Source organism: Triturus cristatus, chromosome 4_2 (assembly GCF_964204655.1).
Source record: "Triturus cristatus chromosome 4_2, aTriCri1.1, whole genome shotgun sequence".
Taxonomy (NCBI): Eukaryota; Metazoa; Chordata; class Amphibia; order Caudata; family Salamandridae; genus Triturus; species Triturus cristatus.
Window position 1 is genome coordinate 504,900,667 of NC_140586.1, and position 27,745 is coordinate 504,928,411.

A 27,745-nucleotide genomic window follows, 5' to 3' on the forward strand; every position below is an offset into this window, starting at 1 on the left:
AAGAATTTTACTACTTGGCTCTTTTACAGTTGTTTAAACCATGGCGTACAGAGGATGAACTACTGGGAGAATTCCAGAGCTATGAAGATTCTTTTAATGCTTGCAAAGACAGCATACAATGCAGTACATTCTCAACTTATCTGCAAATGTTAAATGAAGAAATTGAACAGGAAACTACAATTGCAGCAGAAATAGCTAGAGACAGTTCTCAGGACAGCCAAAGTTCAGGAACATACAGTCAAGATCCCCTAGGACAACCAATCGTTGAAAATGAAGCATCAATAGCCATGAATGAAGTGGAAACGGCTATGAATCAAGCTCAAGAAGAATTTATAGACTTACAAAATTTGGAAAGACAACTGAATCAAGAGCAGCAACACATTTATGAAGAGATCAAAAACAAAATTGATCACGGATTTCTACATATAAAAAAAGAGTGCTCATGCACATCATTTCATCCAATCAGGATGTATGTAAGCGGACAAGCTGGCACTGGAAAAAGTTTCCTAATTAAAGTCATCAGAAGCTACCTAAAGCAAAAAACTGATTCTACTTTGTCTTGTGTGGTTACTGCTCCAACTGGGTTAGCAGCATATAACATAAAAGGAATCACCTTACATCGTTTGCTAATGTTACCAGTGGAGCATGAGAACAAAATACAATTCAACAAGCTAACTGGAGAAGCATCCTTGGAAGTTTCAAGAGTATTGAAGAAGATGCAAGTTCTCATTATTGATGAGGTGAGCATGGTATCAAACTTAATGCTTGCCTTTGTGCATTTAAGAATGCAGCAAATTTTGAAGACAGACTATGACGTGTTATTTGGTGGAAAACACGTCATAGTTTTTGGGGATCTTTTGCAACTTACTCCAGTTAAAGGACAACCAGTGTTTAATACTGTGACACATGAAGACACGAAGAAGTCATTGGGAAGCATTGGAAATACAAATATTTGGTCCTTCTTTGAGTACAAGGAATTTACAACTAATATGAGGCAAGCAAACGATGAAGAATATGGAAGTATTCTGAAAGATATCAGAATTGGACTACTCACAGAAGTTGGGAAAAAAGCATTACAGAGTCGGCTGCTACATAATTTATTTCCAAAGGAAGAAATAGTTGCAGAGAAAATTTACAAGAATATTGCAGAAAACAAAAGTGTCATCTGCTTAATGCCAACTCTACGTGAATGCTCAATATTTAATGAGGAGCTTTTGAAATTGGAAAAGGAAGAGATCAGGAAATTGGAAGCAGTGGACAAAATTGAGGATGGAAGAATTACTGTCACAGTAACAGGCAAACTGAAAAATAAATTGGACTCACTAGAGAAGAACATCTCCAAAACAGCAGGATTAGAAAAAAATCTATATGTTTGCATGAACTGTAGAGTATTTTTAAGGAGAAATTTGGATGTTGAGAAAGGCTTAGTGAATGGAGCGATGGGAAGAGTTGTGGGTTTTATTAATTATCAGAAAAAAGAAGGAATTGAATGTTTACAGATAAAATTTGATCAGATAGATGAAGTTAAAGATATTTGTCGTTGTACAGTTCGTTTTATGCTTGTGAAAGACTTATATGTACGTAGGAAGCAGTTTCCGTTTTCTCTAGCATATGCTGTAACTATCCACAAGTCTCAAGGATTGACTGTAGATTGTGCATTTGTGAACATTGGTTCAACTGTGTTCAAAGAAGGTATGGCATATGTAGCTTTGTCACGAGTCAAAACATTATCAGGTTTATTCATGATAGACTTTGGTGACTCAAAAGTTAGTGCTGATACAAACTGTGTAAAGGAGTATAATAGATTAAGAAGAAGCTATGCTCCTCATTTAGGTCAGTATCCTGTGTTGGAGAAACGTGTAGTTTCTCGTAAAAGGAGAAATGAGAATATCTGTAATGAAGATGTAGAGAAGAGGAAAAAAAAGAGGAGTGATGTAATTGCAAGCAAAAAGAAAAAGGACAATGAAGAACAGGTTGTAGGATGTCATTTTGAAAATAGCTCTGGTGTCAACTGCTACGCTAATGTAGTGCTGAATGTTGCATTTTATCTGGAAAGATTGCAAGAGCAGATAATAGTAAATCAGGGAAAAAGATTCTGTTCAGAGCTGAGTCTCCTTTTTCAAAAGCTGAGTAAAGATAAAACTCAAATAGAAAGTGCTACTGATATTAGAAAACTTTTAGATGTATGTTCAGGACGAACACAGTTTTCTCAAAATGAACAGCAAGATGCACACGAATTTTTGATGTATTTTCTTCAGGTAGTGGAAGAAGAAGGAGTTCCCATTGACATTTTTTTTGGTCTCTCTTATAAATGGGAACATAGTTGTGATAATTGTTATAATATATGTGGCTCTATTGTTGATAATGAAAGGTTTATTTATTTGACATTGCCAGAGAGTAAAACAGTCACTTTTGCAAAATTAGTTAAAGATGCTAATCATAGCATGAAATGTGGTGAGTGTAATTCTGACATGTTTTCAACATTAATTTTAAGGGAATACGGACAGTATGTAATTTTAATGATGCAACGATGTAGAGCTGATGGTTCAAAATTGGATACTTTAATAAAGAAGTTTACAGGACAGCAATTATCAATTTCAGGAAAAACTTTTGTAACTGTTGCAATAATTTTCCATGATGGACCTACTGTTACTTCTGGACATTACACAGTTTATCTAAAATGTGAAAAAGGCTGGACACTGTGTAATGATTCCCAATTGATTTTCAAACAACGTTTGCCTTTTGATTTAGCAAATTCCTATCTAATCTTCCTGAAACCTAAATTTTAGAGAGACTTGGCAAGATCTGGACAAAATAATTTTACCATTTTACTGGATTACCATTGCAATTTTGTAGAAAAAATATTTTTAAAATTATCATTTGGCCTAAAGGAAAGATAACCAATTGTAATGTGGACTTTTTTAATTTTTAATGCAATTTTGAAAAACCAATAATTTAGAGATTATCGGTAACTTCTGCACATTTTAAATTTTGGAATGTTATTGGACTGCCATTGGAAATTTTTTCAAAAATGATTTAAAAAATTACTATTTGGCCATGTGGAAAAGTAAGCAATTCTATTGTGGACTAAATAAATTATTCAAAAAATTTTCGTGAACCAAAATGTTACAGAGAATCGGTGAGATCTGGACAGATTAAACTTTAGAATTTTAATGGATTTCCCTTGGAAATTTATTCCAAAAAAAAAAAAAAAATACTATTTGGCCTAAAGGAAATGAAATCAGATGTATTTTGGAGTTATTTGAGATATAATATTGTGATTATACTTCTGAAACAAACATATCAGACGGTATTTTAAAGAAATAAGTATTGTTTTTAGATGATATTTTTTTAGAATAATATGCATTTCTGTAATGATAAGTTTAAGTGAGAAGAGATTCTGGGCTTTTTTAATACAATCTTTGAGATTGTTATTTTTTTTTGCCCGCTGTAAAATGATGAATGCAATTGCTTTCACAATTTATAGTGAAATGCAATATATTCTGAAAACAGCAAAAATAAGGCAAAAATATTTTTTTGAAAAAAATGTAAATATGTATACTGTATTATAAATTGTTAAAAAAATATTAATACTTTTTTCTTTTTTTTCAGATCGATATAGAAAATTTTCGAAAACTACAACCATTTTTAAAACTATTTTTAAAAAAAACAAATGAATAAATATTTTTTTGAGTGAGTATGGTAAGTCAATAATAATAATTGTAGTCTCTCAAGGACCTTGTAATGTGATAATTGATTTTTAGTGTTTTTTTTAAAAAATAAAAAAAAGGTACGCGCACCGTACGCGTACGGTAAAAAAAAAAAAAAAAGGTTTTAAAAAACATATGTAAAAAAAAGATGAAAGATAAGGTTGGCTCTTAAAAGAACCGTTGTGTTCATGCAGGGACAGAGGAAAGGAAGCATGGGAAAATCATTCAAAGCTACAAATGTGCTGATCTATTTTGTTGTTCACTAGGGAAACACTGGTCTCCCTATGACACATTAGACCTTTACAAAATGTGCAATGAATATCAACCTTCCGAAATCGAAGGTTCATTTCCAGAGGGCCAGCAAAAGGAGATTCTCCCCCCACAGATGAAGGGCTCACCTGACCTGCAGAAGAAGGAGTCAGCCCTGCAGATGATGGTCCAGGCTGAGCTGCTGTGGATGTACTGGCTCGTCTTTCTGAAGAGTTACCTCCAAAAAGATGACCATGTGTCCTTCTGTGTACATCCTGGAGGTGTCTCTTCATGGTGTGATTCCCAAAGGAATACTTCCTGTTAGGATTACCTCTAGAAAGTACACGCTTGCACAGCTTGCAAGTAACTAAGGGTGCATTCACCTTTTGCTGGCCTTCTGGAAAAGTAAAATAATCCCAAACATAAGAAGGCTTTTGTTTCCTCGATCTCTGCCTCAAGACAGTGCTGCTGGTGCTAGCCTCACTCTCAGAAGAGCTCTGCTGTTCTGCCATCGTATCCCAAAGACAAACCAGCTCCTTCTCCCAAGGGATCACAAGCAGAAATGAGGGGAATGGGTGTGGTGTAGGAGAGTTCTAGAACTGAAAGTAGTTTCAACCAATCAAAAGTTGTGTTTCATGATCACATGACCTACCGTACGCTTACGGTACGCTTACGGTACGCTTACGGCAAAAAGTACGCGTGCGCGTAAAAAAGACACGCGCATGCACGCATGCGCATAACAGTCACTCCCGGCACTTCCGCGTAACGTGCGCGTGTGGCGTAAGCGCGCACGCGTCCCACGCGCAGTACGCGCGGCTACGCAAAGTGCGTAACTATACGCAAGCAGCGTAGATAGATTACGGACGTTGCGTAAACCGTACGCTTACCGTGAGCTTACGGTACGCGTACTATAAAAAAAAAAAAAAAAAAAAAAATAAAATCTGGTAATAAATTTTACATGTTTATTTTAAAAAATATATTAAAAAAAAATATTTAAGGATTTTAAAAATTTAAGCATAGTCTTTATAAAATGAAAGAAAATTAAATTAAAAATATGTTTGAAAAAAATGAAGAATAAAAAAAAAAATTAGCATTTAAAAAACCTTGCAAATTCACTGAAAAAACCATGGGTTACACACACGTTATAGTTAGGAATTAGCATTTAAAAAACCTTGCAAATTCACTGAAAAAACCATGGGTTTCACACACGTTAAAGTTAGGAATTAGCATTTAAAAAACCTTAGAAATTCACTGAAAAAACCATAGGTTTCACACACGTTATAGTTAGGAATTAGCATTTAAAAAACCTTAGAAATTCAGTGAAAAAACCATAGGTTTCACACATGTTATAGTTAGCTGGACATTTTACTCGTAAAAAACCAATGAAATTGCCCCGTTATAGTTAGTTCAGCTAACTATAACTCACGCGCCCGCAATGCACTGCTGATGACGTCACATATTACATCACTCATGACATGGTCAGTGACATCACTCATGACATCACTGATGACATCTCAAATGACATCACTGATGACATCACTGATGACATCATCCTTGTGATAGAGTGGCAGACCTCCTCTCACCTTAATATAAGCTTTGATACACACATTCAAAAATAGAGACTAAAATTTTCAAAACAATGGACATACCAATACCAGTTACAACAACCTCTTCAGTAATTCTAAGATCGACATACACATCCACTCATTCACCAACAGTCCTATACAGTCACTCATACATGTACTCACTCATCATATGTACTCATACACCTATACATCCTGTTACATAATGCCACTCATCCATAGAGTTACTCACACACATAGTCACTCATGCTAATAAAGAATCAAACATACATTCATCTGCATATACAGTTATACACACACCACCACACTTACTTCTACGGAAACTTACACATACTTAGTCTTTTAAACAATCACTTATAGAAACACATACTTATTCATACAGGAACTCTTTCAATCTCTCCCTCTCACATATACTCACATATATACACCAATAGTCACATATACTAGTTTAAAACATATGTAGTTACTCCTGAAGACACTATTGGGACAGTCATTCACTCACTAACACACCCATACACACACTCATCCACCCATACAGTCCTGCACACATGCTGTCTTCAACACATACAAACAGTGAGTCACTCATTCATGCACCTATGCACTACGTAATACAGACACTCAGACTGATACTCAAAAAAACAACTACTAACCTATATAGACACCCATGTAGCTACTCACCAACCCATGCAGCCACTTATAAACAAAGTGAGAGATACACTTAATCAGTCAGTTACACAATCAATTTTTTAAAAACAAATCATCCATTTAGACACTTATATACCCATTTATTCTTCCATCGACCTTGAGATATACATATATAAAACATATTTAATTTTCAGAAAAACACACATTCACTGGATGATGTCATCAGTGAGGTCATCAGTGATGTCATTTGAGATGTCATCAGTGATGTCATGAGTGATGTCACTGACCATGTCATGAGTGATGTAATATGTGACGTCATCAGCAGTGCATTGCGGGCGCGTGAGTTATAGTTAGCTGAACTAACTATAACGGGGCAATTTCATTGGTTTTTTACGAGTAAAATGTCCAGCTAACTATAACATGTGTGAAACCTATGGTTTTTTCACTGAATTTCTAAGGTTTTTTAAATGCTAATTCCTAACTATAACGTGTGTGAAACCTATGGTTTTTTCAGTGAATTTCTAAGGTTTTTTAAATGCTAATTCCTAACTATAACGTGTGTGAAACCCATGGTTTTTTCAGTGAATATATATATATATATGCAGTTTTTTTGAAGTGCTATATATTATTCCAACTACATACCTCCTCAAGGTAAGCTCCAATGTGGTTGCTGTGCAATATGTTATGCTCATCTCGTAACTTTCACCCTGCATTTACTTAGTATTATTTCGTTTTACATTCTGGCTTTTATATTTTATGCTGTCCATATTGTGGAACTAGCAATGTGTTCCTATTTGCCTTCAACTTGGTTTTATGTTGTCTGTCATCCTTTTGTTGAATTATAAACTAGTTTACCTGCAAATTAAGGTATCCTTAACTCTCCCATAGGCTTTTACAAGTTTCCTCATAATATCACAATTTATATGTAACTTTCTTGCGATTAAAACATTAATTTTTTTTCAGTTTTTCTTTTTTAACCTAATTTTATATGTGTCATTTTACTATGTAAAAAACCCAGTGAATTACATTTTACGCTGCTAAATTGGCACAATCGTACACAAAAAAGGATATTTGCCACTTATTTGATTTGGTATTTATGATAACTTTCTCGATTATCCCAACCAATTCCGTAAGTTAAATCAAATGGTCCTCCTGGGTGCCACAAAAGAAAGCAAAGGCATCTGCCAAGGCATCTTTGCAGTCTTCCAGAGAATGAAAGACCTAGTTATCGAGCCTTGAATGTATTATTGACATTCTCTATCCCAAAGTGTATAATTTTAGATCAAAAATGGGTTTCATCAGAGGAAAATATATCCCTTTTTGGCAGCTGGATCGAGCCCATGATAATCCACACAGAATGCCAAATATGCTCAGCTTAAATTGAAAATGGACAACCAGTGGCTATGTTGCTGGCAAATTTTACATTGGCAAATGTATATCTTTCAGAATGGAGCAACATCTGTGGCCCACATTTCAAAAGTTATGGATAGTAGAAACATTGATTAAATTATGTCGCACAAATAATAGTTACAGACATTTTAAACACATAGTACAGTGTTTAACAAAGAAATATTAATTTCCGAGTATCACTACTCAACCTAGCTCTCTCTGCGGGGTCACCGCAGATTTTTTCCCTTTCTCTGCCTTCCTTACTGAACCTGTTTTTTTTTTATTTGGGATGACTTGTTTTAACCTTGAATTCAGCAGAGTAGTATTGGGGAATTTCTACATTCATCTACGAGTTGCTGAAATGGTGCTTCAGCTTTTTTTAGCAAACATATGACTTCTTCCGAAAATTGAATGCCTTAATACTTATAACTGAAATTCCCCGACATTGTGTAGGACATCATTATCCTATTGGAGGAGTCAAGTGTTGTGGCTGTCAGAAGCTGCTAAATTGTGTGTGGGTGTCGGAGTCCTCAAACTGAGGCCTATGTTAATTTCCGTTTCCATCGTGTCAATGGAAGGAGGCTAATGGTGTAGTTGTTACTTCTACAATGGGTTTGGGTGAGACATCTCTTGTCAGGTTTCCTTCAGTAATTATGCTGGACTGTGTTGTCTTGATTCATGCTGGTATACTGTATGTGTATAAGTGTTCTTTTAAGTTACAGTACCAGGTTGCTGTTGGCAGTATATATGTTTTTTATGATGTTGTGTGACATGCAAACTGTGTATGTGCTGCTATGTTTTGATATGCTTTACATGCTGTTGTTTTACCTAGAGGTGTGTGTTGGGGTCGCGTACCCTGTACTTCTGTTTACCTAGGGGAGAGTTTGGGTGTCGTGTACCCTGTTTACCTAGGGGTAAGGGTTCAGGGCTCCTGTACCTTGTGCTGTTGTTTCACCTGGGGGGGTGCGTTCGTGGGTTGTGGGTCATGGGTCGTGTACCCTGTAGTGTTGTACATGCACATGTTCTTTGTGGAGTGTTTTTTCCACACATACCACCCCAACTTTGGGTTTGGGTGGAGGGCTGAGGTCAAGCCAGATTTTTGAAAGTGAATGTTTTACTTCTGATTGCTGTTTTCCTTACATTTCGCTGGATGTTAAGTTGTGCATTTTCTCATGTTCCGTGTGGAGTGTTTTCCACACGTACCGCCCTTACTTCGGGTTTGGGTGAAGGGCTGTGTTAAAGCCAGATATGCAAAGAGTCTGTGTTTTGCCAGTGTGTGGTGTTAGCTATGTGCTAGTGATTGGTGTTGTTTTTTGGTTTCATGTGGACTTGTTTTCCACACCTTCCACTCATGCTTCGGGCTTGGATAAAGGACAGCTGTGATGTTGTTGGTTCTGTGTGGAGCGCCTTTCCACACTTTCCACCCCTGCTTCGGCTTGGGTGAATTTGTTTTTAGTTGTTCTTGTTGGATGGTTTTCTTCTACACCTTGTGTTTGGCACCCTATTTACTTTACTCATGTTTGTCTGGCCAGCTAGTTAGGTTTGTTTGCGGTTTGTAGCGTAGTTGTGTTTGTATTACGCTGTGGTATAAAGGGAGAAGGTGCATGAGTGTATCTTTATTATAGCACTTGTGTTCTGTTGCTCTTTCTTTTTATTTCTGAAAGCATGATATTTTCCACCTATCATCTTTATGCTGACATTTCAGATATTTGCCACTTTGCTTATGCAATGGATCTGTTGTCATTCTGTTGTATGCTATTGTTTGTATGCCATCCTTTGCTTGCATCAGACTTCTTTGTTATTTCATTTAGAGTCTTCTGTATTTAATATAAAGAAAGGAGATGTGTTATACCTGCTGCTCAGCCAGGGTGACTGTGGTAAGAGAATGTTGGTCAGTGGAATGTTGGTGGATGGGATGAGCTGCAGGAAGGCTGCTCCTGGTGGGGCTCTAAGCTGTAACATCTTATCTTGAATAAACTTACATGGATACTACTTGGACCAGACCTGCCTTTATTCACTACAGCCACCCACTAAAGTAGCCTTTTAAAAGTATGTCTCAGGCCTGTTAGTTCAGCTGCAGCGCAATTTTAAACTGTCACTGTGACCTGGCACATTAAACATTTTACCAGGCCTACTCAGCCTTTTTAATATTTGTAAGTCACCCCATGCTATCCCCAAGGCTCATAGGGCAGGAGGCAATTTCTGTGGAGCACATAAAGGATACTTTTGACTGTATTATTTCCGGGAAACAGTACCCAATATTTTTTTCATTTGTTTAGAAAAACACACACACATTAATTCAATCACTCCGATTTTTTTAGTGCAGAAGGTAAAACATATATTTCTCACAAAAATGTTTCTGTCAATGAAGTAAAGCCCATGCGGTTCTTTTTGAATGAATGCATTGTTTATTTGGAAATTATATATTTACAGGGGTTTTTGTACTGATCATTTATTAATGTTGACTGGTAAATTAACTGTTTCTAGGCAAATTTATAACATGTTTTCTGTTTCTAAATGACACATTAATGAAGAAAGATGTTGAAATCTAATCTTCTGAGTGGTTACTCTATCCCGCACACTGCAGTTCTTCAGATGTGTCAAGCAAAACTTAATCCACGCGTAGTTACAAATGTCCGTCAGCAGGGTATAGATAAGAATCTGTACAAAAAGAGTAAAATTACTAATATGGAACTGAGAGGTCAATTCATACAGTGTTCACAGTCAAATATCTCAACTACCTATTTCTGACATAACAATTTATAGTGTTTGTTGCTTTTCTATGACAACTTTTCAAATTGTTTGAAACCATTTTCTATGCCATCATTCATCCAACTGAAAAACAAGAGACAATGATGCATGTCCAATTAAAACCAGTACACATTGTGTCTATTTCAAACATGTCCTATATTTAACCCCTTCCCCGCTCATGACGGAACCACTCCGTCATGAGCCACGGGTGCCGTGTGCTCATGACGGAGTGGTTCCGTCATGCTGCGGCCGTTGGCCGCAAGCTCCGCCCACGTGGTGCTAATTCCCCGCCTGTGCAGGCGATTAGCGCAGTGGGCGAAGTCGTGATGGAACCACTCCGTCATGAGCACAGCTCAACCGTGACTCATGACGGAGTGGCTCCGTCATGAGCACAGCGCCACCGCGCTGCCCCCAAACCCCCCCAGCACTGCGGCGGAATTCCTGCCGCAGCCAAGGGGTTAAAGCTCTAATATTTATGTTTCTTCAAATTGTGGAAACTCTCATTCATCATCTTTTAGTGCTACCTGTCATTGTACCATTGTCTTGACTTGGATAGGTACCGAAATCATGCTTATCGTGTAGCTTTCTGGACACTGACCAGAAGCGAGCACAACATGTGTTCGGATATTGAGGTAATATATTCACTAACGACTTGTAAGAAACTTGGAAGGTAAATGTGAAGAAAGTGCTCCTGTGACATTGGCTAGGTGGACCCCCATCACTCTATGGGATAGACTTGGTTGCATTTAATAGATGGTAACACGATGGTCACTTACTGGTTGTGGACCTTTTATCATTGGCGAACAGAGCAAGATTCCTCTGTAATCCAAGACTGGACAAAACTCTCCTCATCCTTGGCAACAAATCCATCTGGCATCTGATATTCATGTTCGCGCTCATCATCATGATGGCCACAAACACCACAAGTCTTGCCCTTCATCCACAAAGCTGGTGTAACCTGTATGATAAAGCATAAAAGAGGCATCTAATATAAATATATGTAATCTTGTCAATATGGTCAACAATGCAATAAGTGAATGCACAAGAATACCTTGCATGTGACTCTGTCATAGTAAAGCTTCTCAATGCCAAAGTCAGGTGCGATCAAAACGAGCCCATCAGCCTCCTTTTCCATCCTCAATTGAGGCTCTGGAATGAAAAGAAATGTGTTACGTGTAAAATGCAAAGGAAAAAGGGGAGAGGATGTGGCCTAACGGCTAGGGCGATCCATCTCAAATCTGGGGAACTAGGTTCAAGTCTCAGGAATGACGCTCAACATCCTGTGATTCTGGACAAATCACTTAATTTCCCCGTGCCTAACAAAAATGAATGTGTCCTTGTGTAATGCAACTGGTGCTCATGTAAAGTGCTCTGATACCTTATACCTTTGGGTCAAGTTCGCTCTATGTAAAAAAAGGCAGTATATAATACTGAGGAGCACAAGTTGCAGAGATCTAAGAAGTGCTAGAATTAGATCCAATAAGGGATAGAAATTTGCATGTTAAGAAATAGGAGAGGTTTGGCCTTCAGCGATAATTGTTCTTCAGAACTGGCTCATATTGTATATTCTGTTCCCATATCGTTTTAATTCGAAATTTCTGTGTACAACTCAATGAGTTGGCTAATAAGCACACTTACTAAATGGCAGGTGTTCTACTGATCTGCAAGGATTATGCATTTTCTGGGTGTTCCAAATAATAACAGTCCTCTCCTACCCCAAATCATCATAGTTGGACTGACTCAAAAATGGCAAAAATGTATTTTAATACCTGAGTTATGGTGTGGTTCTAGACATACAACTCGACAAAACAAAGATGTTTCTTGGAAATTTGATTCCCACTTCATCCAGGGAAAAGCTGCTATTTTAGCATCCACAGAGCAAAATCAAATATAGACCTTGGGCTCAAGCTCTCTGCTTTATATAAACAAAGATTAGCCATAAAAAACCAACGCTCAAAAGTTTGAAAATGCTGGAACTTTAGGGATAAACATTTTCAGATTTGTTAACACTTCTTGCAAAGAAAGAAATTAAAGCAATCAAATGAGTAACAAATGAATATAATAAGTTGTCAAGTGGATATATTTACTCAAGCAAATGTGTTGATTAAGCATTTTGTTCGTGGATTTTGAAAGCCCAAAGTGCACGTATGTCTGGAAAAAGTCTAAAGAGCTAGGGACGGCAAAGGGTTGTTACAATCCTCCTTTTTGTTTTAGCTGACCAATTCTGGTCCATGTATCTGACCCATGCTCCATTACGGTCCACCTGAACATTTGGATTTGACCCGGTTTAGTACGACCAGATAGCACAAGTTGGCACTTCATGCTTTTAAGCACTACATTTCCATTGAGTCTTTAAATATTCATAACTCCAGTTATACTTACTCCAGTTATACGTATTGGATTTTTGTCGTTTTGATCCTGTTTTGTTCAATTAATTAAGCTCTATTTTTCTCACTAGGTAGGTTTTTTGTGTGGTGTTTTCACCGTTTTACTGTTTGTAGTGTTACACAAATACTTTAAACACTGCCTCTTAAGTTAAGCTGGACTGCTCTGTGCCAAGCTGCCAGAAGCTGGAGAAAGGTTAATTTAGGGTATGTATCTGACTTACACAGACTAGGGTTGAGGTTCCTGCTTGGGCATGGTGCATACCGCTGCAAACCAGAAACCCAATCTCTAACAGTAAAGAAGGGAGCAGGGTCAAAAGAAATTATATGGAAAGTAGAAAGAGTAGCCAGGAGCAAGTTTGAATGCAATGACACAAAGCAGAGGGCCAATGGAGATCTACGAATTGTAAGGGAACATTATGACCTTATATTTAAATTGATATCATACATGAATATAGTACACGTAAGCTGTTTGCGTCATTTCTTAATTTAAGCACATAATATTTTTTATCGATAGGGCAGGTTCTTTGATTACGTACCAGAATGGGATTCATATGGCAGGCTATTCACCTCAATGCCATTTATGATCAGCTTCAGGGAGTCAGCAGATGGATACATGTCAATATCGCTAAAGAAGGAAAAGAATAGATTATATATATTTGTTAATTATCTGTTGTTTCAATACTGACAATCATCTGTCACTGTATGAAAAGTGTGTAGCCATTGAATACAACACTAACGGTCTTATTCGGTTTGGCGGATGACTGCTTTATCACATTATGCCTCATTACAAGTGCATTAGGACATAATACACTTTTAATAAGACAGGCGGGGTCTCTGTCATTCTTGTGATGGAGTACCCTTCCACCCAACTCTAAATTTGGCCAGAGCATATTGTTAAGTACGCCGGAGTAATCAGAAAATTTTAAGTAATTCTGTGTCTGTCTTTGGGAGGGAATTGCCAATATTTACACAGTTACGCCTCTTGTTTCATGAGGAGTAATTTGGGTGGGGGAATTAGCACAGAAACTAATTTAGCAAGAACTGCTCTTTGAGTTGTTTTGCATTTAGCACAATTTCTTAGTGTTAAATGCATCCTTGCATCCGTTTTGGAAGTGAGGGTGCATTTTGCCCCATGGACATAGAGCTAAATGCCAGAAGTAAGTTAGGGGAGAATCCTACCCCAAAAGCACATTTAGCTGCTCACATTGCTATTCTTGTTGTATTGCATTCAGCTCTATTTCTTAGTGTAAAATGCATCCTGGCATCCACTTAGGAAGTGAGTTGGCATTTAAACACTAAATGCAGAATTGCTTGTGTAATTCTGCAGAATTTCAAAGACGTTTTAGAGTATTTTCATGATCACGCCACATGGAATTACGGGAGTTAAACCCACACCTACTCTAAATCAGGCCCTTGAGGGGTCATTAAGATGGCGGTGAATCCACCACCAACAGGGTGTCAGTGGCGGGTTCAGTGCCATAGTGAGGTAATTTCCCGCCTGGCATTTTATAATTGCGGGCAGGACCACGGCAGTCGAAAAATCTAACTGCCATACATCCGACAAGCTCCTTGAGCCCGCCGGTGCGTCGAAGGCCTTTCCATCCCAAAAAAGGTGGCAGTGCCTACCAGGCACCGTCGTTGGGATTACGGTGTGCATCCTCACCAGCCTTTCCATGGCGGTTCAACTGGGATGTATGTCGTTACAATGCACACTTTTACAACGCATGCACTTACAACGCATGCACTTACAACGCAAAATCCATTACAACGCATTCCATTACAACGCATGACACTACACCGCATTTTTAAAAACTACCTTTACAACGCATTCCATTACAACGCATACTACCTTTACAACGCATACCATTACAACGCATAATGTTAAATTGCATTTAAGGTAAGTATTAGATAGTATAGGGGTAAAAAATACTTTTCTAACTCCAGGGGGTGCAACAGTAGGGAAAGTGTTGGATAGTATAGGGGTAAAAATTACTATTCTAACTCCAGGGGGTGCAACAGTAGGGAAAGTGTTGGATAGTATAGGGGTAAAAATTACTATTCTAACTCCAGGGGTTGCAACAGTAGGGTAAGTGTTGGATAGTATAGGAGTAAAAATTGCTATTCTAACTCCAGGGGGTGCAACAGTAGGGTAAGTGTTGGATAGTATAGGGGTAAAAATTACTATTCTAACTCCAGGGGGTGCAACAGTAGGGTAAGTATTGGATAGTATAGGGGTAAAAATTACTATTCTAACTCCAGGGGGTGCAACAGTAGGGTAAGTGTTGGATAGTATAGGGGTAAAAATTACTATTCTAACTCCAGGGGGTGCAACAGTAGGGTAAGTGTTGGATAGTATAGGGGTAAAAATTACTATTCTAACTCCAGGGGGTGCAACAGTAGGGTAAGTGTTGGATAGTATAGGGGTAAAAATTACTATTCTAACTCCAGGGGGTGCAACAGTAGGGTAAGTGTTGGATAGTATAGGGGTAAAAATTACTATTCTAACTCCAGGGGGTGCAACAGTAGGGTAAGTGTTGGATAGTATAGGGGTAAAAATTACTATTCTAACTCCAGGGGGTGCAACAGTAGGGTAAGTGTTGGATAGTATAGGGGTAAAAATTACTATTCTAACTCCAGGGGGTGCAACAGTAGGGTAAGTGTTGGATAGTGTAGGAGTAAAAATTACTATTCTAACTCCAGGGGGTGCAACAGTAGGGTAAGTGTTGGATAGTGTAGTGTAATATTATGTGTTGTAATGGTATGCGTTGTAAAGGTAGTATGCGTTGTAATGGAATGCGTTGTAAAGGTAGTTTTTAAAAATGCGTTGTAGTGTCATGCGTTGTAATGGAATGTGTTGTAATGGATTTTGCGTTGTAAAAAATGCGTTGTAAGTGTAGTGCGTTGTAAAAGTTGCGTTGTAAAGGTTGTTCCCCGTTCAACTGCCATGCCAGAAAACATTGCTTCTGCCATTCTTACTTTTAATCTGCTGATCCTAATTCAGTATTACTTTTGCAGAGAATGAATTATCCAGTGAGCATTGCCCATGACTGATCTATGTTCGTCTGCAAGTTTATTTTTACTAATTTCATTTATGCTACTTTTTTCATAAACAAGATACCTCTTCTCAGTAATATTTCTGGATGAATTTGAGCCCACAGTAAAAAATACTCTCTCTATAAATTTATGAAAGTAAGTGGTGATATGACATTACTATGTGTAGGTTTGCTGCATACATTTATGTGAATACATTGCTGCCCACACTAACCAGTGTGTCCATGCGCACCAGTTATCTAATGTGAACAAATGGTGAACAATGTGCCAAAAGAGGTCAGATTAGGTCTGCCATGTATTTTTTAAGTAAATGTGAAAACAGCATATTGATGTTTGAATAGTTGTGGCAGAAGGTTTATGTAAAATACAAATGTTAGTTATTCATCTCTCCTCTCAGTAGAATCACAATTATCCTTAGACAATCATATCACAAGAAAATATTCTTCACATAAGAGACACAATGAACACCTATGTGCTAATCGTGAAAGATGTACCTCCAAAGATACACCACACACACTCATGTTTGAGCATTCATCTTGTAAAACTGGTAATACTCACTAGCTGCCCAGTTTGACATTGATGGCTTTCTGGTCAGGAGACTCTTTCACTTTCTTCATCATCACCAGGAAATTCAGTTCAGGGCTACAGTCTTGGGCCAGGACATGGTAGCAACTTCTGGCCATTGAGTAGTTAAATACAACATCATTGAATGTGGTGATTCTATCTTTGGATACCGTGCAGTCACCTAAGAAATATTCAATTCAAATTTAATGAAGCATATCATACTATCATGCAAGAAGAAAAAAATGGCAACTCTAAATACACAGACATTGACTAACAAAGACGCAAGGAGTATTGGAAGCAATATGATGCACCATTGGGAACTGATATCACCACCCTTCTACCACACCTAAACCATTAACAGCTTCCCATTGACTTCTGAAGGGCACGCACATGGGCTTTAGAGAAATGAATGGACTTTAGCATACCTTTTTCTTTCTGTTCCTGCCACTGCCTTCATAATGACTGATAGGAAGGATAATAAGGGGGCTGACAGGGGAATCAAAAATGAACCACAGATAGCAATTGCTATCCATAACTGCCATCCAAATCTAAAGAGTATGCTTAACTGTCAGAACTCTAAGCCTTATGTCAAAGCCCAACAATTGTATATGTTTACTCTTCTGGCCATCTAGAGAACACAGGGCCATATGTTTGAAAATGTTTTTATTCACAAACACTCCAAGGTGGACTTTTCAACCTCAAAAATGTTTTTTGTAGTGTGTGAATCCCTGTTGTAGCCTCTGGTAATGTTGTACTGATTGGTTTTGGTATTATAGATGGATCCCGGTGTGCTACTAGGAAGAAGGATGTTGTGGGCGTGCCTTTCAAATACTGAATCATTATGCAAGGCTTTAATGGTTTACAACTGTAATTACAGTTGCTAACCAATGAAAAGATACCGAGCCTCTAGTTTGGATGGTAACCAAGTCACAAAATGTGAAAGTTGTAAATGTTTTAGGGAGAGTTGGCAGTTGTCATTGCCAACTCTTAAAGAACATTCTGAAAAAACAGCTGTACTTTTTAAAAGCAGCTCTATTTCCTTTAAGGAAGCAAATGGCTTCTTTGCAATTTCAAAATCTTTATTGTAAGCAGTCATAGAGATGGTGGTCTGCTGACCCATGCAGGTCATCATCCCTGTGAGAGCCACCAATAGGAGTGAGTCACAATTTGTGACATAAATCATGAATATAAATGAGAAAGGACAGATGTTGACTCCCTCTGAGTAAAAATTTTGGAAACAGATAAAATAGTGTATAGATCGGCTTGCACACTGGTCGCACAAATCTGAGACTGGTACATTAGTGCATCTGGCACTGGTGATCCCTTATAAGCGTGTGCATTTTCTTCTCTATTTTTCATCACAGTACCATTCTTTCATGAACTGGAATGTACCTCTTTGTAGACTGACTTGCAGGTATCTGGTTTAAATTTTTTACTGATGAAAATTGGTAAAACTGTCCCAAACTGGAAATGTTTGCAGGGCCTGACTGGCCGTAGCGGGCACCGGGTGTTTCCCCGGTGGGCTGCCAGGGTGCGGGCCGATCTTTGTCCCCTGGGTCTGTTTTTGTTACAGGGCCGTTTTTGCAGCATAGGTGCAAAACCGGACCCTGTAACAGGATCAGCCAAAACCGGCCATGGCAAGGACCTTGGCCGCACCCCCAAACCCCCAGGGGACCAGCCGAGCTCTTTGCCAGGGCTGGTTTGGGTTCCCATCCTGTCCCTTAATGTTTGTGTCTGTTTTTAACTGGAAACCACAGTTTTTGATTTTCCAGGATCCACTCAAAGATTGCATTAGCAATTCCAGCAATAGGGTGAAGCCTCAACAATGAACATCAGCCTCACATTGAAACTGAAAACGTGTGATTGGTATAATCAGCCCTTAGCCCCACCATCCAGTTGCAGGGTTTTCTCTGCAATCGAACCACTTTCCCTCTCTAAATGCCTTTATCCCAGCCTTCTTACCCCCTCTCTTCTTCTCACTCAAACTGTAACTCCTGATGAGTGTTTTTAACATGTGGGGAAGGGCAAACAATAGTCTAGAGAGCAGGCATTTTTCACATGCCTCTCCGTAGTGGTCTGTTTTGAGGTATGTAATTGTAGTCACTGCATTAAACTAATGCAGCAACAAAAAAGTCTGATCCCTGCTGCCTTTAACGGTTGTTCTAGTCTGCACAAATTTAATCAAACATGGTCCTAAGTTATGGTATGCAGGTTTTTGGAAAGGGCACAGCAGAGGCCCTTTTCTCAACAGTGTCAGTGCTGTTAGGCCACCATCAAAACATGCATTCTCCTTAGAGGCAGAGCCTCAGAGTAAAGAGGACTTATATGGGCAGAGGAGGTAAAACACAGGTGTTGCTATGTGTGAGTGACTGTATTTTGATGCATGTGTAGGTGCATGAGCGTACGTGTGCATGAATCTCAATGAGAGTTTGTGTTTTGGTGTCAATATGTGTGCAAATGTGTGGTTGAGTATCTGAAGGAGTAAACAAGTATCTCTGTCTGAGGGGTGGTGCATCTCATTCAATGCATTCCTAGCAATTAATTGAGTCTTTTGCCGCTCTTGATCCTACTGAAGTCAATTGAAGTCTACTGAAGAAATAACACTTCCCCTCTTTACCCAGTCAGAGGATGGGGGCTCCTGCAGCATAACTCTGAGACCTGGAGTTCTTCAGCTGCAGCGCAGAGGGACCCGGTGGCGGAGAGCAGCATTGACATCGGCTGAGGTCGGGCCAGGTGCTGGAGCTTCTCCAGAGGGCTTGCTACAGTGCACTGGGTGCACGAACACCCGTTTAACATTGAAAAGGGGGTGCTAAAATCTAGCCATTGAGGCGGTCGAGACAGGCGGGGGACTGGGGCTCTTTAGGAGGCATGTCCATTCAGCTGGGCCCATCTCGGGGCAAGATGTCTACAACCTGGCTTTATTCCCTCAGTGCATACCGAGATCTACCTGCAGACTACCCCAGCCGCCTTTGCCCACCAACTTCTACCCCTACTGCCATCACCAGCCCAGGGATCCCTCTAGGCCCAAGAACACCGCCCGTGAGTGCAACAACACCCTGAAGGCCAGGCCGAAAGCAAGAACCCCAGCAATGGCGAGAAGATCATATTGTGTAAATATGTAATATTTATTTGTTCAACCCTAATTGCTTCAACTTTCCCTAAAATGTAATTTTGAATGAATTTGCAACTTGTATATATGTGTAACTCTAACCACTAGTATCTGTAGTAGACGTATGTACTTACTACCATGCTTATGTGGGTTTATCTGTTTCTGATCTTTTATGTAATTCTTGTATTCTGTCCTTATTTAATGTAACTGGTTCTATTGTAAAGCACTCTGACACCTTTGGATAGAGTTTGCGCTATATAAAAACGTGCAAATAAATAAATTGAGACAAGCTTTTTTTAGAAAGCGAAAGTGCTTTGCACGTACACCTTTCAGGAAGGCTTACCTTATAAAAAGGGTGGCAGCGTATGGATTAAAGGTTTCAAGCTAGAAAACAGCCTCGCACACACACACACTACTCCTTTTATTTTGAACTTCTCTCTTGCAGCAAAACACCCCTCTTATTAACATCACTGAAGGTGAAAGCCTGATTCAAATCTTATCTACCAGATGGTTTTTCAACTTTGTTGTGACATTTGCATTTGAAGATAGAGCAGTTTTTATTTAAGATTTTTGGTGTCTATAATATATATATATATATTTGTGTGTGTGTGTGTATGTATTTATATATGATTCCTTTTGTTTCCCGCAACTGCCTTGCTGCCAACATGAGGGGTAGCGCGTGGTGTCGGGCTAGGTCCCTGGCCAGTATATTCAAGTAAACTCTGAAAGAGAGTCATGCACACTCAAAATGAAGTTAAAGCATTAAATGTAAGTTCTCCAGCCCCTGCAATATGTATTGGCTTTTCTTCAGTGCGTGAGCAAGGCTGAAGAGCCAAAAAGCGCAGCAGGGGATGGAGGACTTATATGAAATACTTTAACTCCATTTTGAATGCGTGTGACTCTTTTTCGGTGTTTACTTGTATATATATATATATATATATATTCACTTAAAAAACCATAGGTTTCACACATGTTATAGTTAGCTGGACATTTCCCTTGGTTAGCAACCAATGAAATTCCCCCGTTATAGTTAGTGCAGGCAACTATAACTCACGCAACCGCAATCCTCTGTTGATGACGTCAGATATTACAAGGATTCGTCAACCGGCGCCAAAGTTCAAAATAGAATTTTCAGATTTCCTATGGAAACACAGTCCTAACTATAACTATCTACTGGCGACCGCCAGTAGAAAATATACACATATATATATACACATATATATATACACACACATTCACATATATATATATATATGTTCTGTGCGCTTCAGGATTTAACACCAATGGCCACAAATAGCTTACTGTCAATTTAAACTAAAAAGCATGGAGATTAGCATTTTTTCAGGTCAGTTGGTAATATCTGGGGCTGAACTTTCTGGGATTGTCAACTGGGATGTGCAATATATAATTATGAGGAGTGGTGCCCTTTGGCTGCATACAATGATAACAGGTGCCACAAAACTATGAACACAATCCTGCTTAGCGCCAGGATTGGGTAACAGTGGACAATCAAGTACTAGGAAGTTAAAAATGATAATGACAGGAACCTTAGGAATCATTCTATGCCCTTTACTTGGGAATAACGATTGGTCAAGATCAAAATGACGTAGGTGCCCATGCCAACTGTGGCAGTGGACAGGAGTGACAATACAAATAGTGGAGACACAATTGAAGACTATAGCAAGTTACTTAAAGATCAGGCATGAGTGGTACAAAACATGTCTAAAACTATTATAGTCAATATCAGTAGGCAGAGGTGTGACTGACAGATGAAATACATTTCATTTTAGCCCACCAGTAGGACTGGCCAGTTATGAGCCTTTACATGTGTCAAACTATTATGGGTTATAGCACATTAAGACGGGGGAGGGACCCTGATCAGGGGAAAGCCATTACATTTCAGGCCTACAATGTGAATGGCCAGAAGTGAGACGACTTGGGTTTGAGTCCATTAAAGTCTATAACATGTAGAAACATGTAGAAACAGGACCAGAAGGAGACTCAACAGTCTGAATGAAGAGATTTGACACAATTAATGACTGTGTGAAAATATTGTGTAAGCACTGAAAAAACAACCAATGAGAAATTAGTGTGACTCAGAAATGTATAATCACCAATAACCACTGATTTTCTACATTTTCTTATATTTAAAAACACTGAAAAATACCCACCGTAATTCAGTTATGCATTATTTATGTGCATTTGAAACTTAGAAAACCTCTATGTGAGTAAATAAAAGTGCATAAGAAAAAGCACTGATTTTGGGGGGACTTTGATGTAATTTATTGATATTTTAAGTGCCAATGACGGTTGTCAGGAAAGATCGTATATTTTTTATTTTGCAAAAAACTTTGTATTTAAAGATTTTAGCACACATATCTGATATTGTCTAATATGAATAAACTCTCAAGTTAATTCCAAGATGATTTTTACATCAGAGATCAATGGAACATGTTGATACGACTACTGGTCATATTCACCTCTCAGTTTGTCTAGGAGGTGTTCTGGAGCTTCAGCGAAAGTATTCCAGCTGGGCGACTGAATGTCCGAGGTCTGGATGGGGCGACCAGCAGGGACCGCAACAGGGAGCTGAATGGATCTGTAATAAAGTGTGAGCTGCAGAGGAAACAGTAACAAAGCATTACATTCTGATCAACTTTCTACTTAGACAGGAATGTACTGCTATCAGCAGTTGTAATATTTACCCTTGGAATCTGCATAACTGCATCAAATGTTCTTGGGGAGCTCAGAGAAAGGATGATTTTTGCTTGCTTTGAGGGATTTTTCCGTAACTTTTCAGAGAAACCAGCTATAAGAGCAACTCCTGGAACAAACTGTGCAGCCCTGTAAGTGAAATAAATCATTAGTTTCTGATGCAGACATGGGACATGGGCTGAGATGTCAAGATTTTCAACATGCAGTGCACTGCATTATAAGAAATAAACTTGGCAGAGTTAATGTAGGTCTTTGGTGAAGGTGAAAAAAGTGCTTGTAGTTTCCATCTTTGCCTCTGACTCATGCCTTGTATGTATGTATGTGTGTGTGTGTATATATATATATATTCACTGAAAAAACCATAGGTTTCACACAAGTTATAGTTAGCTGTACATTTCACTCGTAAAAAACCAATGAAATTCCCCCGTTATAGTTAGTGCAGGCAACTATAACTCACGCGACCGCAATCCTCTGCTGATGCTAATACTGTATTTAGACACTTATTTGCCCATGTCTTCTTCCATTAAATTTTAGCTATACATATATTACAAATATTTTTTTTTTCATAAAGACACATGTCATCAGCAGAGGATTGCGGTCGCGTGAGTTATAGTTGCCTGCACTAACTATAACGGGGGAATTTCATTGGTTTTTTACGAGTGAAATGTACAGCTAACTATAACTTGTGTGAAACCTATGGTTTTTTCAGTGAATTTGCAAGGTTTTTTAAATGCTAATTCCTAACTATAACGTGTGTGAAACCTATGGTTTTTTCAGTGAATTTGTACGGTTTCTTAAATGCTAAGTTACTTTACGCCATTCGTGGCGTGCGCGCCCAGTTAACGCAGTTCGTTCCGTGAGCGCAGGGTGCGCTTCGCGCACCGTGCGCTCACAGTGAGCACGCGGTACGCTTCGCGCACCGCGCGCCCACTTTACGCAGTTAGTGCGTAACGTTACGCGGGATGGGGACATATTATGCGCTTCGTTGGGAATGTTCTTCATTTGTACTTTCCATTTAAATGTATAGGCTATGCACAAATGGTGCCCTACGGGCACCATTTGCACACGGGGTGGGGAAAGTGTGGATAATTTTTTTTTTTTATAAATTGTTTACCGTACGCGTACGGTAAGCGTAATCGGCGAATTTTGGAAAAAAAATAAATTTGTTTTTTTGGCCTTGGGGGTTGTTTGGGGACACATATATGGATGCTGGGTGTTTAAGAACTGAATATACTCCCCCTGTAGATGTTTTTTGTCTTGGTTTTTGCAGCCCCCCTCAGAGTGCGAGAGAGAAAATGGCGGCCGCCGCTTCCTGGTTTCGACCGATTAGAATGTTTACTTAGATCGAACAGCCAATCAGAATCGCGCTCGCGCACGTCACCGTACGCGTACGGTAAGCGCACCGTAAAGGCACCGTAAGCTGGCTCAGATATATATATTGATTTAAAGGCTATTTTCTCAGAATCTACTGAACAGATTTACACCAAACCTACAAAAGGCACTTCCTTGACCTGTAGACTACCTCTCTGCCAAATTTCAAGGAACTCTGTTCAGCCGTTCGGGCTGTGGCTGTGTCTAAAGGTCCTATGGAAAAATGCATGGGAAAAACGCGTTTTGGGACCCCCCTTTTATCTCAGCCCCCGCTTGATGAATCCCCCCGAGACTTTCAGGGTAGGAGCGGAGCGCAGCGCCCCACCTATTTTGAAAATATGGTGAGGATTCGTCGACCGGCGCCAAAGTTATTCAAAATAGAATGTTGCGGTTTTCCTATGGAAACAGGGTCCTAACTATAACTACCTACTGGCGACCCCCAAACTTTCAGGATAGGAGCTGACCGGAGCACCCATAAGTTTTGAAAATTTCTCGAAGATTCCTCATCCGGCGCCAAAGTTATTGGGAAAAGAATTTTACCAATTTCCTATGGATAATAGGTCCTAACTACAACTACCTACTGGCGACTGCCAGTAGGTAATATATATATATATATATATATATATGTATATATATATATATATATATATATATATATATATATATATATATATATATATATATATATATATATATATATATATATTAACTTGAACTCCGTAGGCTTGCGCAGACTTAAACAACAATGAAGCACAGACCACAAGGTAAACCAGCGGAGGTTTTTATTCTTGAATCCCCTCGACCTTTACAGCCATAAATATATATTTATATATATATTATAGATAGGAAGAACAAAGGACTCTAAATTTCAGGAGCGATCATAGATAGGCATACAGAGGGTACCTATCTAATGGCTAGGGAGCTTTGTGTAATGTAACGGTGGATTGGTAATGGATGAGTCGAAAATGTTCTGTGAAGATGAATGTCTCCTGATTCAATATCCTGAGTGCAAAGGGAGTGAAGGATTTCCCTCCGGTCTTTACCCGTAGTTTTCAGTCTAGTGATGTCTTGGCTCCCGGTGTGACATTGTCTAGCAGAGATAACTAGATTTGAAGCAAGCATTACTAAGGACAGTGGTGTGAGACATTGGGGCATCTTATTGATAGTTTGTTTTGTGCATTCAAAACAAGCCCCACTTTGAATGCAAGGACATTGATTAAATACTTTTTGCAGTGGTATAAGACACCAACTTTGCTGCCCGAATTTGATTAAATATTGGAAACAACCCACATGTGACAAATAGTACAGACAACTATATTTGTTTTCCTAAAGGATATTCTCTATTTATTCAAAAGAAAAGTAATTGGAAATATTGCTTTCTTTTTGTCCTCATTTCACCATGACTGCTGTATTCCGAACCGTTTTGGTGTACCCTCGATCCGTCTATGGTCTATGCAGATTGAGACTCCGAGCCACCCTGGCCCGTAACTTGGAGGAGAGGAGCGGAAACTGGGTCAAACCAACACTGAGCTCATGGCATGATGTAATCATTGGACCTTATATCCGGGATGACAGCCAGCCCCACCTACTTTAAAGTTTAGATCCTATTTTAGCCATGTCATATAACCCTTCCATAGCTCATTAGATTGACTAGCGTTGCCTTTAGTATCTAGTTCGCAGGTACATTTTATCGAGTTTAACCATGCTATTAGATGTGGGTGCTCCGAGTCTAGCCATCTTTTACAAATCTCTCTTCTCGCCAGGGGTAGCAAGTAAAATAGTCGGGATGCATTGTTTACTCCTAACAACACCAACGTTTCTGTCAGGATAATAGGAAACATTGCCAAGATAAAAAGGATACTGAAAACTGAAGAACTAATCAGTAAGCACAAGAGTGTGTTGTTTTGAAAACATATGCAACTTTGTAGATGAACACAATCTAAGCTGTGTTGGTTTTGAGAAGACATCTTCTCCGCACTGTTGCATTAGGCTTATGCTTTCAACTCAACATATTTTACCTGCTGAGCTCACAGCATGTTTGACCCTAGTTAAACCTCATGAAACATGGAGCGGGCTTACTGATAAAAAACCTTGCACGTCACCCAAAGGAAGATATATTTCTGCAGCGCATCTCCAACAGAATATGTAGTACTGTCTTTGTTTTTGAACATGCGCAATAAGTAATTTACAATTACAAAAAGTAAATGTTACCATTTTCCAGCCGATTTCAGTTTCGATGGGATTCTTGGCCACTCCACCTTCAGCCTCAAGCCCGGTTGACTGCCAAAGTGACCAGTTTCAGCCTTTGCAGCAATTTTGTAGTCTTGGCAATTCTGACCCCATTTCACATAGGCCTAAAATCAGAATGTAAAAGACACCATTTATTAGAGTTGAAGTTTTCAAAGCCTGAGTAGATATTATCCTTCCCATTGTTTTCTGTGTTTTTCTGGCTGTCTTTGAATACCTCACCTGTGCCTCATGAGAGTTGACAACAACCGCATTTGCACAAGCGCGCCACCTACTGGTGGCAGCGATTTCCACTGCATAGGCCTGGATCTGGGGCTTGGAGCTGCGGTAGTCCGCGTACACGATCACCTGGTATCCTTGCTTTTTGTTGTCATTTCTCACCGCTTGAACAGTAACTGCCAGCACTGGAGGTTTGTTGTCTCCCATAAATGCAGGCTAAAGACACGTGACAAAAGTTGAAAGCAGCAATTAACTTGGAGCACTGAAAAGCCAGCATCAGTTTCTTTTCAGGCATGTTGAACTGACACATGCTTCAGAAGAAGTTCGTAGAAGTCCTTTGCGCTCCTTTAAATGTCACTTGTACACCCCTTCTGAGTTCCCTAACTGGAACTTGCAAAACGATTTGAGTAGATTTTTAGTCTCTACAAAGCACATGAAACTAGTCACATACTTGAGGGAGAGCAAAATCCCACAAATCCCTACACCCTCCTTCCAGACATGCCATGACATGTGACACAGTCTCTTTGTCTTTCAAATAGCTATTAGACACATTTTGGTAAGTTTACTACCTTCTGTGGATCTCCTAAAAGCCATGCCAGGTGCCCATCACCTGTTTATGTGGAAAAGCAATACCACCCTCTCTACTTTATTGTAAAGAACAGACAGGCCACTTCTTTCTTTCAAACTGCAATATTGATACTCTTAATTGTCATAAACAACATGAATTTATATTCTAAGATAGCTCAGAAAAACTAATGCATTGACACAATTTACCTCCAAATTACAAATAATCATCTGGATTAAAAAGAGGACCCTCCTTCCATTATTTGTGCTGCCCATGCGCCTCTAACACATCATCTGATTATGAACAAAACACTAATGCAATGTTAAGTTAGGTACAGAACACCGATTTATTGTCATAATTTCATTACGAACAGTAACACATCATCTGGATTATGCACAGACCAATTTGATTTTCTGGACTTAAGCCTTTGTGCACTTTATCACTGCTAGCCAGTGTTCTCACTCCGTAAAACATGGTAGAATTGGATTCAACCTGACTAATATATTTAATTAACCTATAGGTCCATAGTAAAGTGGTATAACATATACCCAGGGCCTGCAAATTAAATGCTACAGTGGGCCTGCACCACTCATTGTGCCAGCTGCCTTATTAGCTCCTTAAAACATGTCTCAAGCCTACCATTGCAGCCTCTATGCAGTCTTAAGCTGTCAATTCGACTTGGCCAATTAAGGACCCTTGCCAAGCCTTCAACACCCCTTTTATTACAAATGTGTCACCCCTAAGGTAGGCAGTAGGTAGCTCCTAGGCCAACATGCATATAATTTAAGTTGGACATGTACATTTAACTTTTGAAGTTTAAGGTAGAAAAGTAGCAACTTCATGTGGCTCTCACCTGCACAGCCCATGATACCCTTACAGGTGGTAATGCGTGTCACAAATCTGCAAACCATCTCCACCATCTGATACGTGCACATAACACTAATAATGTGTTGTTCCTATGCTATATAAAACAATATTAACTACACTGGTTGTCATTAAGAAAGGACAGATTCATCTTGACTGGATGATGCATCAGTTATATTGAACAAAGCTATACCATTCCAACCAGGTGCACAAACTGCCCAAACATAATGAAGTGGGGGACTAGCGCTAGTGTACAAAATCTCACTATCAACAGGCCATGGCAAAGATTACACAAAACTGGAATTAAAGCAGATTAGTATATTGCT

General features: G+C 39.0%; 1 protein-coding gene across 1 annotated transcript in view; it reads right to left on the reverse strand.

The window, feature by feature from the left end:
- Nucleotides 1-9,961: 9,961 nt before the first annotated feature.
- LOC146834620 (vitellogenin-A2-like) overlaps nt 9,962-27,745 on the reverse strand; it is a 67,046-nt gene continuing 49,262 nt past the window's right edge. Inside the window, exons 26-34 of the mRNA XM_085602095.1 lie at nt 25,994-26,206; nt 25,736-25,878; nt 22,144-22,282; nt 21,919-22,054; nt 16,324-16,510; nt 13,251-13,339; nt 11,379-11,476; nt 11,104-11,285; nt 9,962-10,237 (exon numbers count right to left, since the gene is read on the reverse strand). Coding sequence (XP_085458221.1) covers nt 11,121-11,285; nt 11,379-11,476; nt 13,251-13,339; nt 16,324-16,510; nt 21,919-22,054; nt 22,144-22,282; nt 25,736-25,878; nt 25,994-26,206 — 1,170 coding nt within the window. The 3' untranslated portion in view covers nt 9,962-10,237; nt 11,104-11,120. The remainder of the gene's footprint in view (nt 10,238-11,103; nt 11,286-11,378; nt 11,477-13,250; nt 13,340-16,323; nt 16,511-21,918; nt 22,055-22,143; nt 22,283-25,735; nt 25,879-25,993; nt 26,207-27,745) is intronic.